We start from the raw sequence: 12951 nt of genomic DNA on the forward strand, positions 1-12951 counted from the left end.
CACAGGTCAAGGTGTAGACCTGTGAACTAAAAACACGCGTCTACATGGTTGTTCCAGGGACAGGATAACTCCAGTAAATGTTTCTATTAAAAAAACGGGGAAACAGCAGGCAAACAGGCACTTCACAAAAATTCTGAAATTCAGTTGGATACATAGCCACCAGCTCCTTGGTGAATTCCCAGTACTGTCTCGTCAGGGTGATTATCCATGGCTTTTGTGTCTGCACTTTTACTCTTCCTTTTCCATGCAAGATGGACTGTGTTTGCCTGCCTCCCTGCCCATAGAAAGGTATGGGCTTTTCTGTCCTTTTTAGACCAAGCTGGTGTCTCTATTGTAAATGTCTTTTGAGTTCTGTTTTTTATAGAAATTCATTCCATTAGACAAAACCACATCCACACAGATCTTCAAGAAAAGTCTCTCTCTGGTTTGGATTGAGTGTCAAAGTACTCTGAGATAATACCCTTAAAATTCACAGAAACCATTTTGTGTAGTCTCAGTCACATACTTAAATCTTTCTGAAATCTTAAAAACAAACAAACAAACAAACAAAATAACGATCTTACAGTTTCACCCTTGAGATGATCTTCACTTTGAAGGCACTTTGAGAAAAACCACTATGGTCTGTGATACAGTTGAGGTGGTGTGGTTAACATTGTTTAAATATAGTTAAATATCATTGGCCCTGCAATTGGAGAACTATCAAAGGTGTTGTGGATAAGGGGCCTTCAGTCAGTTAACTGGATGGTTGGGTATGTGCACCAGGTCCTGGGATGGAATGCTGAGGAGCATGATTAAAAGTCCTGTACTCTGGTATTACAGGATTATTATCCTTATTATTAGAAGCTGAGAAAGACACATGGTTAAACATGATCATATAAGTATTGGAGTGCCAATGGGGTACAACTGGGATGACTGGGTACTATCCATGTTCTTGGTGGTCTGATATAGGTGTGCCTAAGACTCAAAGCTCTGAGACCAAAGAATTAGCCCTGGGAATGAAGTACTAAAGACAATGTATTGGTAAGAGGGCCCCAAGATGGGAGGACCAGGGACCAAAGTCTGAGGAAAGCAATAAAGGGAGTTAGTGAATGACTCAGAAAAGGCAAAACATAGATAAACATAGTTCAAGAGATAAAGGCAAAAAGCAAGAAAGGGGCTGGGCATGGTGACACACACCTGTAATCCTAGCCACTCAGGAGCCTGAGGCAGGAGGATCAAAAGTTTGAGGCCAGCCTTAGCAACTAAGCAAAACCCTGTCTAAAAAAAGGGGGCAGTACTGGGAGTCAGGGTAACTTAAGATAAAGCATAAAGCATCCCATGGTTCAACCCCTAATATAAAAAATAAATAAAAGGAGCTGTCAGAAGCAAGGAAAGAGGGTAGGGCAGATAAAACTTATTTAGAGAGTCATATTTTTCTGGGAAATTCCCTCCTCTCACCTAAAATCTCTATAAAAACTTCTTATACTCTCCTCACACAAAACACAAGACTTTCTGATAAATACATGAGTGACTCAGTCCTTATATCTTCCAAGGGACTGAATTTTTGTGTGATGGTGGACTTAAGATTTCAAGGTATCTGTAGCATTCCTTATTTCATATATAGATATATGAACGAGGCACACACCCAAAATTCCAGATTTGTAAAGAAGCAAAGTTTATTAGAACAAAAGGCCACAAAACATGGAGATTGGGGAGAAAGTACACTAAATTAATGTCCTTTGATCACTTACGGAATGCATTTTTCTATTCCATTACATGGAAGTGTAAAGATTTTGACCATTAGTCCTCTCCACCATCTTCACTTTCAAAGAGAATACAAGGGATCAGATTGTCCCAAGCGGGCCTCAGAGTTTTGCTGGAGTGTCGGTTTGTGGTGGACGCACTTTATCTTCCTGTGTCTCTTGAGCTGAGACTTCTGCCTAAAGCTTTGTCCACAGGCCTTGCACACATAAGGCTTCTCCCCTTTGTGTGCCATCTGATGTGAGATGAGGTGTGACTTCTGGATAAAGCCTTGGCCGCACTCTCTGCACACACAAGACTTCTCTTCTGAATGTACCCGCTTATGTGTGATTAAAGCTGACTTATTGCTAAAGCCTAGTCCACACTGCCTACACATGTAAGGTTTATCCCTCGAATGCTTCCTCTTGTGCCTGATGAGCCCTGCCTGGTGGCTGAAGCCTCGCCCACACTCCCGGCACACATATGGCCTTTCCCCTGAGTGTGTTCTCTGGTGTGCAATGAGGTTTGACTTCTGGCTAAAGCCTCGTCCACACTCCTCACACACCATAGGCTTTTCCCCTGAGTGTGTCCTCTGGTGTCTGATGAGATTTGATTGCTGGCTGAAACCTCGACCACAATCCTTGCACACGATTGGCTTCTCCCCTGAGTGAATGTTCTGGTGTCTGTTGAGGTGTGACTTCAGACTAAAGCCCCGCCCACACACCCCACACACATACGGCTTCTCCCCTGTGTGCGTCCTTCTGTGAGAGATGAGGGTTGAATTCTGGCTAAAGCTGTGCCCACATACTCCACACACATAAGGCTTCTCCTTTGAGTGTGTCCTCTGGTGGTTGACAAGGGTTGTCCTCTGCCTGAAGCATCGCCCACATTCCTTACAGGCATAAGGCTTCTCCCCTGAGTGTGTCCTCTGGTGGGAGATGAGATTTGACCTATCACTGAAGCCGAGGCCACAGTCACTGCACACGATGGTCTTCTCCTCTAAGTGCGTCCTCTGGTGTCTAACCACAGCTGACTTCTGGCTAAAGCCTTTACCACACTCCCGGCACACATAAGGCTTCTCCCCTGAGTGTGTCCTCTGGTGTATGATGAGGTTTGACTTCTGACTAAAGCCTCGCCCACACTCACTGCACATGTAAGGTTTCTCGCCTGAGTGTGTCCTCTCGTGAATGATGAGGGTTGACTTCCGGTTGAAACCGCGCCCACACTCCCTGCACACAATTGGTTTCTCCCCCGAGTGTGCCTTCTGGTGTCTGGCAAGGCTTTTCTTTAGACTGAAGCCTTTCTCACACACACCACACACATAAGGCTTCTCCCCTGAGTGTATCCTCTGGTGACTAAGCAGGTTTGTCATCTTGCTGAAGCCCAGTCCACACTCTCCACAGTTGATGGTTCCAAATCCTAGGACTTCTATCCTCTTCAGCAATTTGTCTGTTTCCTCAGGGTTCCCTGTCTGAGCTGGACTGGCCTCCACTTCTACCCTTCTGATGCCATTCCGAGAGCCGACTGGCTGCCTTTGGGGTTGCTTGGAAAATGCTCCTGAAGCCCTTTTTTTTGTCCTACCAAACAAAGGCTTGGTGCCTTCTCTCTCTTGGCCTTCTGCTTTATCCCTCCAGGAGCTTCCATCAGAGGCTGGCGGCTGCTGCTTCCGGTCCCCGAAGCATGGATCCCCAGGATCGACATGACTTTCTGCACACAAGCACGTGAAGATCCAGGGAGGATGATTACACAGCACATGTTGCACAGGGAATTTCTGACTGGAGAAATCCGGGGGGGACAAAGGACCAGGGTGGAGTTCTGGCTTTGCTTCTGCAGCAGAGAGAAAAGCTGAATCAGAATGGAGTCCTCAGTGGGACAGCCCAAATAATTCCGCCTAATCTGATGATGAGTCTTGATCCCATTCTTCAAAATGCTTAAAATTACGTGCTACCTGACCAAGACTTCCTTTCTATGACCTACTTTCCAGATCATACACCATACATCTTCTATTATAATCCAGAAGACCCACTATAGAAGTGAGGCTATAAAAGCATCATAAGCAGTCTGGAGTATATAAATAGGGCCAATATGAAAGTCTCTGCATAGTTACCTTCAGGCTCATAATCACACACTGATAAGAACCATGTCTACATGGTTTGTTGATTTTTTGTTGTTGTCGTTTTTGACTGAGAGCTATAATTATAGGACTCAGGTTGAAATGTCTTTCCCCATTTCCCTAGAATGACAAATGGATAAAGAGAGCAGTCATTCATACTGGCCAGAGGACTCTAGACAAGAAAGCAACTATAAGTGAGTGAGTGGTTAAAGAGACAGTGTCTGAAACACTGAGTTCCCCATCTAGTGACAAATATGTACCAGAAGATTACTTTGTGTCAGAATTTCTATAAGGCAGTAGGCCTTCAGCACTGGACAACACATAGTCAGGTTCCCACTAACTTAAAGATGCTCCCTCCTGGCGCTCCTGACAAATCTGTAAGAACTGTTCATTTCCATAATTAATGTAAATTTTCCCCAGTAACTGTAATAATTTCCAGGCTGGGGATATAGCTCATAATAGAGCACTTGCCCAGCATGCACAAGGCCCTGGGTTTAAGCCCCAGCACAAAGGAGAAAAAGAAAGAAAAAATTCCTACATAGTACTTCTTGTGTAGGAAATGTTAACATTAAATATATTGTTTCATCACTGTTGGTTCTAATCAACTAAAAGCTGACTAATAGCAAATAATAAATTAACCAAGCAATCTGAAAAACCAGTATAGATCTTACTCTACCCAAACACTCTTATGTGACCAATGAATAATGAAACTTACTAGAAATGTTACCCATCTAGATTCCAGAATGATTCTCTTATACAGAATGCTATTTTTCACTCTAACTGAATTATTATAATTAGCATAATCATTAACTTATTATAATTACCCTTTCCTAACACTTAAAATTCTTGGGTCTTTCCATTCAGAAAACTACGTAATGAATACCTTCCTTTTGTGTTTCAGTGCCTGGCAAGTAAACAGCTTACCTTCTTTCCTTTCAGTAGCTCCAATGGCCTTTACTTTAGACTTGGATGACAGTATGAGAAGTCACTGATCTAGCCTGATGCTTATCTCTCCCCAGTCCCAGTGCTGGGAACTCATCATGCATGGTACCTAGGATTGGTTGCCCAGTGGTCCCTCAAGACTGTTCTCAGCAGTAACTGAACCCTAACTGCTTACATGGAGTTTTGTTTAATCTAGCTTGTCTGAGGATCCACAACTCATAACTGATTTCATATGTCTATTTCTGGCCTGCAAACTCCTTGAGATTACGGTAACTCTGGAGTGGGTGGAGTTTTTAGAGTGGATTTGTGGCTCTTTTTCCTCTTGAATATGACAGAAGGAAAGTTCATTGCTGATATCTCCTTGGTCAACTTTCATACACATTAGGTCACAGGGACATGGTTAGCAGATCTTTCGGCAGTAGAAGGAACTCCTCTGTCTATTCTAGGTAAGTTTGGTGGCTATGATTTTGATATAGGAAATAATGCCCTTACCCATCCTATGGAAACCAAAGTCTCTGATATGTATACTAACTTCTGTGGCTACATGTAAAATGGCAGGCTTTTCTTTCCTCTAAACATTATTAGAAATTACAGTAGTCCCTTAAGAGAAATTTTAATTTTTAACAGGATTTTAATAACTCTATGGAGTAATAAAAGAAGCAGGAAAAATGAAATTTCAATTCTCTATTGGTCAACCTTTTCAATTGGTTGTAAAACTGGCATTTAGTCTGAGAGAGATTGAACACAAATACTACCAGATTAACTGTCATAGAAAATTGTAAATTTACAGGTACTCCTGTACTGACAGGTTTATAGAAACTAGTAAGTACTGACAATTATAAATTTTAAAAACCCAAGAATATCCAAATTAAAATAAAAACAGAGGGCTGGGGATGTAGCTCAGTACATGCTTAGAATGCATAAGGCCCTGTGTTCAATCCACAGTGCCAAAACAAATAAATAATAAATAAACTCCCAGTGATTTTGATGGCCTGGTTTCTGAAGGGAATCTTCTTGATGCAGCTGGAGATCCAGCTCTAAAGAAAAAAGTTGCTGGGCTCAGTGGCACACACCGTAATCCCAGCAGAGATGGAGGCAGGACCGCAAGTTTGAGGCCAGCTTTGGCAATTTATTGAGAATGTTGCCTTAAAATAAAAAATAAGCAAGTAAAAAGGGCTGGGAATGTAGCTTAGTGGTAGAGTGCTCTGGGTTCAACCTCAAAATAAAAAAGGAAAAAGAAAAACGTTTAACTTAAGTTAGGAGTCATGGTTATCAAGTTACACTGAAAGAATGAGAGGCACTCGGGGCTTATAAAGAACTTTAATAGTTGTCATGTAACTACAAAGAAGGGAATTAATATGTCAAAGTTCAGTAAAACCTTGAAATTAGACATATGTAGTATCTTTTTCCTGACTTCACTACAGTGTAAATACCACACTAACATAATATTTTAGTGATAAAAAAAACTTGTTTCTCTCTCTCAAAGAAAGTTTAGTTACATTTCCAAGACTCTACTGATGGGAGAAATCATAAGTTAATATTACACTCAGAAATGCTTACTGTTAGGACAATGTAGACATACATGTCCAAACAATATAATTTGCAGGCTGTGCCAGAATTTGGGGGAATTTATGGTTCCTTTGCTCAAAGTAGACTTCTGAAATAGAATATTTTCCAGGCAATTTTAACATCAACACTGATTATGTTTCTTTTTAATTTCTAAGAGTGCCTATTAGATAATAATGAGAATTAATAATTTTGTTTTAAAAACTAATACTGAATACATATATTTATCATGCACATGTTTTGAAACATGAGTACAATGTAAAATGAATAACTCAAACTAATTAATATGTATTACCTCTTGTAACTATCACTTTGTGGTAAGAACATCTACTCTCTTAGTGATTTTCAAGAATATAATTCATTGTTATTAACTATGGTCACCACAAATACAATATATGAATTTATTCCTCCTTTCTGAAATGTTATATCCTTTGACCAACATCTCCCCAATGACTTCTCCCTCACTCTCAACCCGTGGTAACCACCATTCTACTCTGCTTCTGTAAGTCTGACATTTTTAGATCCACATATAAGTGTGATTGTGTGGCATTTTTTCTGTGTCTGGCTGTTTTAACTTAACATAATATTCTCTAGTTCATTCATGTTTTTGCAAATAAGCCTGGTATGCTTGTTTATTGCATTATTATATACTGTAATAACATTCTGATTAATGAAGTAGATAAGATGACTCTGCTTTTTGTGTACCAATCTTGTTTTAAGAACTCTGATACTGCCTTTCCTCAAACCAAGTCCTAAATATGTAATAATGAAACTGTTACAATGTATTTTACACCTGAAATAAGATAGTCTTTTCACCCAAACGCCTATATTTTGGGTTTCTAAGAAAACTTCCTGGGCAATCACGAAGATTTGTTTCTTTGTTTCTTGGATATGTATACCATTCTTATACTTTAATCTGCTCAATGCTGTTGTGAGAGCTGCTATTTTTCTTTAAAACATTTTTTAAAAATGTATATCAAAAAGATAAGTTTAACTTTAAGCCAATCAAAGTGCTAATTATTAATATAATTATAAGCTTTCAGGTTGAGGAGAAAAACATACTTGTATAAACATACAAAGGCCAGGGTATATGGCATTCACTCATTTTGGAATGCACACTCAGAACAGATAAAGCTCCTACATCCTCTCAATTTCTGTCCCATATTTCTTCCATGTCCTTGGTTAGACCTACTACCTCTACTGTCCTTAAAGGAAGATCTGTGTTTCCCTCAAGCAGATTGACAATTTTTCCAAGCATTAGAGTTGAGTCAGTGACCCTGTTTCAGTACAGTTTCCATATCCTTGCCTACCATACATCTTTTAGGACTATCCATATGCCTCTTGATTTCACACCTTTCCCTGCAGACTTGGTAACCTGCTCACATCCTCTTCACTATAATACCTGTCAACAACCTCAGGGTGCTCTGCAGGGATCACCAGTGGCTAACACTAGCTTATCAGCTTACCAGGCACTGCACAATCTTCAAAGACACTAGTGTGCATATTTCCTTCTCTGATAGTCTTTTATTCCTTTGGCTCATGCTGAAGTGGCATGATCACACTGTTCCCTGATCTTATTCAGGACTCTGATCCATGATCTTTTTTTTCATATACCAGTCCTTTATCTTCTTTATTCATACAACTGAGATCCAATGAACTCACATATTCAATGATATTTTATGAACTGTACATTCAGCTGAGAGTCTATAGAAATACACATCACCCTTGCAAATACTGAATTGTATCCCCCCAAATTCTTAGGTTAAAGCCCTAACCCCCAGAGTGACTGTATCTGGAAACTGGGCCTTGAAAGAAGTGATTAATGTTAAATGGGTCATAAGGGTGGGTCTTAAACCCACAGGATTGGTGTGCTTATAGGAAAACAAAGAGACAACAAGAATATATAAGCATAGAGTAAAGACCATGTGAAGACACAACAAGAAAATGGCTATCTGGAAGCATGGGGGTGAGGCCTCAAAACAACCGAACCAACTGACACCTTGATCTGAGACTTCCAGCCTCTAGAACTATGAGAAAATAAATTTCTATAAAGTCACCCAGTCTGTGGTACTTTGTTACAGCAGCTGAACTAACACAGATGCTTTACTTCTTCTGCCCTGATTTCCTCCTTTCCTATCCATGTAGTAAAACACTTATTCATCTGCCTCACAGTATTCATCTGCCCTAAGTAAGTCTCATGAAACTTACCAGTTATTATAAGAAGTATGAAAGTATCAAAGTACCTATTAAAAGACAACACTGCTTGGTTTGACATAAAATGTAATATCAGTAACATGCAGCTGCTTAAAAACAAAATACCCAGATCATATTATTTTTATTTAAAAATAAAAGGATGAACAAAGAAATACCATACCAAAAATAAACACAAGAAAGGTGCTAAGACAATAAGAAATAAAAAGGAAGTTATGAAACAAAGAGAACTTTAATGTCAATACTTCATTAAAGAATGAGATAAAATTGTCATGAGCCTTTATACACCTAATAACACAAGGAAGTGAAATAAAAGGCAAAAACTGAAAAAAGTGGAGAATTTGATATTGATTACAATGACCCTGACGAGCTTTATGACACAAGCAGATGAAAATAGGTACAAAGAAATTGAAAAATAGAAATAGTTTCTATTATATATGTTATATTCCCTTGATTTTAAGATAGAATCAATCTCCAACACCAAAAAAAAAAAAAAAAAAAGATAGAATTAACTGTAAGGCTCTATATTCAATTTAATAAAACTGAGGAGAAAATTTCTTACCCAGAAAAAGAAAACATACACCTTTTTTTCCTTCCCAATTTCCTTCCCTCATTATGAACAGGAAGCACAAAGGAATTTAAAAAATTAAAACACTCATACAGACACATATTAAAGTTACCTATCCTTTTATAATTTAAAAGAATGCAAACAAGGAAAAATTCTCAGCAACTCCTTGTCCCACCCTGAACAATTCCATCTCCATAGGCAACTACTAGTAATGGTAAATAACAATAGATTTTCACATGCTCACAAAAACATACTTTTTCACAAACTTCATTTTTACTAAGAAAAGATTAAAATGAATAAAACACTATTATGCAAATTTTTCATTTAGTAATATATCCATTCAGTATCAACCATTTTTTTAAAGGAAGTAAAGAAAAACTTGCTTGTAATTAATGAACCGACAGAAAAATCTCATCACAAAAATAGAAAATTATAAAACTAAATGGAAATCACAGAACTGAAAAACATCTTAAGTTTACTGGGGGCTGGGATTGTGGCTCAGTGATAGAGTGCTTGTCTGGCATGTGTGAGGCACTGGGTTTTTTGATTCTCTGCACTGTATGTAAATAAATAAATATAAGTCCATTGACAACTAAAAAATATATATTAAAAAAAAAATTACTGGCAGAGGCCAGTATATTGAAGATGAGAGATGAGACAGTAAACATGGAGACAGATCAACTGAAATCATCCAATCTGAAGAACAAACAGAAAAAAAGTTCTAAAAATACAGACAGACTCAATAGCCTGCGGAATAACATAAAAAGAATGAATACACAGTAATTCTTGACCCAAAATGGAAGAGTGAGAATAGGGCAGAATAAAAATTGTGAAGGAATAATATCCTAAAGGTGGTCACACAAGTCAAACTGCTGAATGCCAGAAATATAAAGAAAAATAAAAAGAACACATTGAGAGTAGTCAGAGGAAACAAAGAAATTAAATTCAGGGTAATAAGAATGCAAACGACAGCAAACTTTTTATTAGTTATAATGGTGGGCAAAACAGTACCTTTTAAGTGCAAAAAAACATAATAACTTGGATATGAGGTATCCTCCAAAAGCTCATGTGTGAGAAAATGCAAAGAAGTTTAGAGGAGAAATGATTGGGTTATAAGAATTTTAACCCAATCAGTGAATTAATTCTCTGATAGGATTAACTGAGTGGAAAAATGAGGCAGGTAGAATGTGGCTGCAGGAGATGGGTCATTGGGGGTGTGCCTTTAGGGTACATATTTTGTATCTGGCAAGTGGAGTCTCTCTTTCTCTCTGCTTCCTGATCATCATGTAAGTCACTTCCCTCTGCCACGCCCTTCTGCCATGATGTTCTGCCTCACCTCCAGCCCAAGGAATGGAGTCAGGCTTCTATGGCCTGAGACCTCTGAAACCATGAGCCCCTAAATAAACTTGTCCTCCCCTAAAATCGTTCTTGTCAGCTCTTTTAGTCACAGTAGTGAAAAAGTTGACTAAAACAATAACCAATCTAGAATCGTATATCCAGTAAAAATGTGTTTCAACAGTGAAGATGAAATAAAGGCACTTTTAGCAAAACAAAATGTGAGAGAATATAATGCCACCTGCATTACAAGAAATGCTAATGAAGTGCTTAAGGCTGAAGGACAATATTAAGGGGAAACTCAAATCTTTAAAAAAAAAAGTAAAAAGAAAAAGAAAACAGAAAATTCACTGAAAAATTTATCCTGAATAAATATACTGAATAAGTATAAAATACATTTTTTTCTTAGTTAAAAAATAGATATATAAGTGCTTAAAATAAATAATATTATAATAGGGAGCATGTTATATAAATGGCAAGTTGGGAGGGGGTAACTAGATCTGTAAATTGCACTGCTCTTAAATTTTACATAAAGTAGTACTCAGATTAAGTAGAATATAAAAAGTTAAGATTGTATATTACACTCCCTTACAGTAGGAATCAGCCAACTTTTTCTTAAAGAAAGTAAAGAATAGGGCTAGGGGTGTGGCTTAGTGGTAGCACATTACCTCGCATGCATGAGACCCTGGGTTCAATCCCCAGCATCCCCCCCAAAATGAAAAAGTAAATAGTTTAACTTTACTTTTGCGGTGGCACATGCCTGTAATCCCAGCAACTCAGGATGCCCAGGCAGGAGAATTGCAAATTCAAAGCCAGCTTCAGCAACTTAGTAAGATCCTGTCTCAAAATAAAAAGGGCTCAGTGCTAAAGTGCCTGAGTTCAATCCCCAATATGAAAAATTAAAAAAAAAAAAAATTTTTTAAATTACTCTTGTTTGTTTTTTGTTTTTATAAGAATTCCATTTCGGATCCAAGATGGCGGTCTAGAGGGAGGCTGCGTTCCTTGTGGCTCCGCAACGCCGGATTCAAGCAGAGGATATCTGTTTCTCGGTGAGGCAGTTTTTGCTGCTTATCGATCCCCTGCTCTTTACCCCATTTGTCTGCTGTGATCACCTGCAGTCTGCCAGCATATCGACGCCTTTTTTGAGAGCAGATTGCTCACTGTCAGGCGTCTATCATCCGCCATTTGCCTGCCTCTTGCCTGTCCATCGCCTGCCTTACCCCTATCCATCACCCAACGCTCGAGGTTCACCTCCCGATAGTCGGACAGCTGCCAGCAGACTGACCGCAGACCGCCAGTGGAGAACCAGCTGCCTGCTGCTGCCTGGAAGTTCACTGTCACAGTACCTGCAGGTTTGATTACACGTGGCTGCCGCCATTTTGAGACAACAGCCAGGCCCTGTAGGACCCCTGGCCGGACTGACTGAGTCTCGACTCCAGGATCCCTCAGCCTGACCAATCACTCCCTGCCTCTGGGGCCCTCACATCAACTGACTGCTCCCTGCCGCCAGGACCCCCAGACCAACTGACTGCGCCCTATCACTGGGACCCCAGACAGACTGATTGCACCTGGCCTCCTGGATCCCACAACCATACCAAACACACTGGACCTCCAGGACCCCTGCCGGACCAACTGCATCCTGTCTCCAGGACCTCCAGCTGACCACGTCCACCCCTGAGCTGCAGTTCCCCATTTGCCAACACATTTGGAAGCCAGAGCAGCCATCTTGGATAATCCTGGAAGCCGTAGCTCCGATCTTCAGGTGTGGCAAATCCCATCCTGCGACGCCTGCTGGAGGCTTGAAGCTCATTCTCAGGTACCTCTCATACATCGGGCTACTGAACACTGGGAGGTTTCATTACAATATGACTATTATACAGAAGATTTTCTTTTTTCTCCTTTTTTAAAAAAAAATTTAAGTTTTTATTTCTTTACATTTCTTGCTTTCTTTTCCTTCTGTTTACCTGTTCCCTCAGAGTTGCTTTCTCCCTTATTTACATGATGTTATTGTCCCCATAGGGGCTATTTGGTCTAGGATTGCATAGTGTCTGGTTTGGGCACTGCTAATATTGATCTCCCCTTAAAGAAAGGGTTTTGGAAACCTATAGGGCCACTATAAGCCTATAGGGGGAAATTGGCAATACCCCCAGATCTACAGCGCTAGAGGGGAAGATACATGAACAACATGAAAAAACAAGGGAAGAAAATGATCCAAACAAATCTAGATTCTATAGTAATAGAATCCAATGACAGTATGTTAGAAGAAATGTCAGAAGAGGACTTCAGATTATACATGATTAAGATGATTCGCGAAGCAAAGAATGAGATAAGAGAGCAATTGCAGGCAATGAATAATAATACCAATAAGCTGAAAGAGCACCTGCAGGAAGCAAAAGATCATTTCAACAAAGAGATAGAGATTCTCAAAAAAAAAACCAAACGGAAATCCTTGAAATGAAGGAGACAATAAACCAAATAAAAAACTCAATGGAAAGCA

The 12951-nt window shown here is 39.5% G+C and overlaps 1 protein-coding gene across 6 annotated transcripts in view; it reads right to left on the reverse strand.

The window, feature by feature from the left end:
- Positions 1–1630: 1630 nt before the first annotated feature.
- ZNF133 (zinc finger protein 133) overlaps positions 1631–12951 on the reverse strand; it is a 32315-nt gene continuing 20994 nt past the window's right edge. For all 6 annotated transcript variants that reach the window (XM_079123577.1, XM_079123572.1, XM_079123573.1 and 3 more), the window contains one exon: positions 1631–3546. In XM_079123577.1, the coding sequence (XP_078979703.1) occupies positions 1805–3546 (1742 nt within the window). In that variant the 3' untranslated portion in view covers positions 1631–1804. The remainder of the gene's footprint in view (positions 3547–12951) is intronic.

Source organism: Sciurus vulgaris, assembly GCF_902686455.1.
Source record: "Sciurus vulgaris genome assembly, chromosome: 2".
NCBI lineage: Eukaryota > Metazoa > Chordata > Mammalia > Rodentia > Sciuridae > Sciurus > Sciurus vulgaris.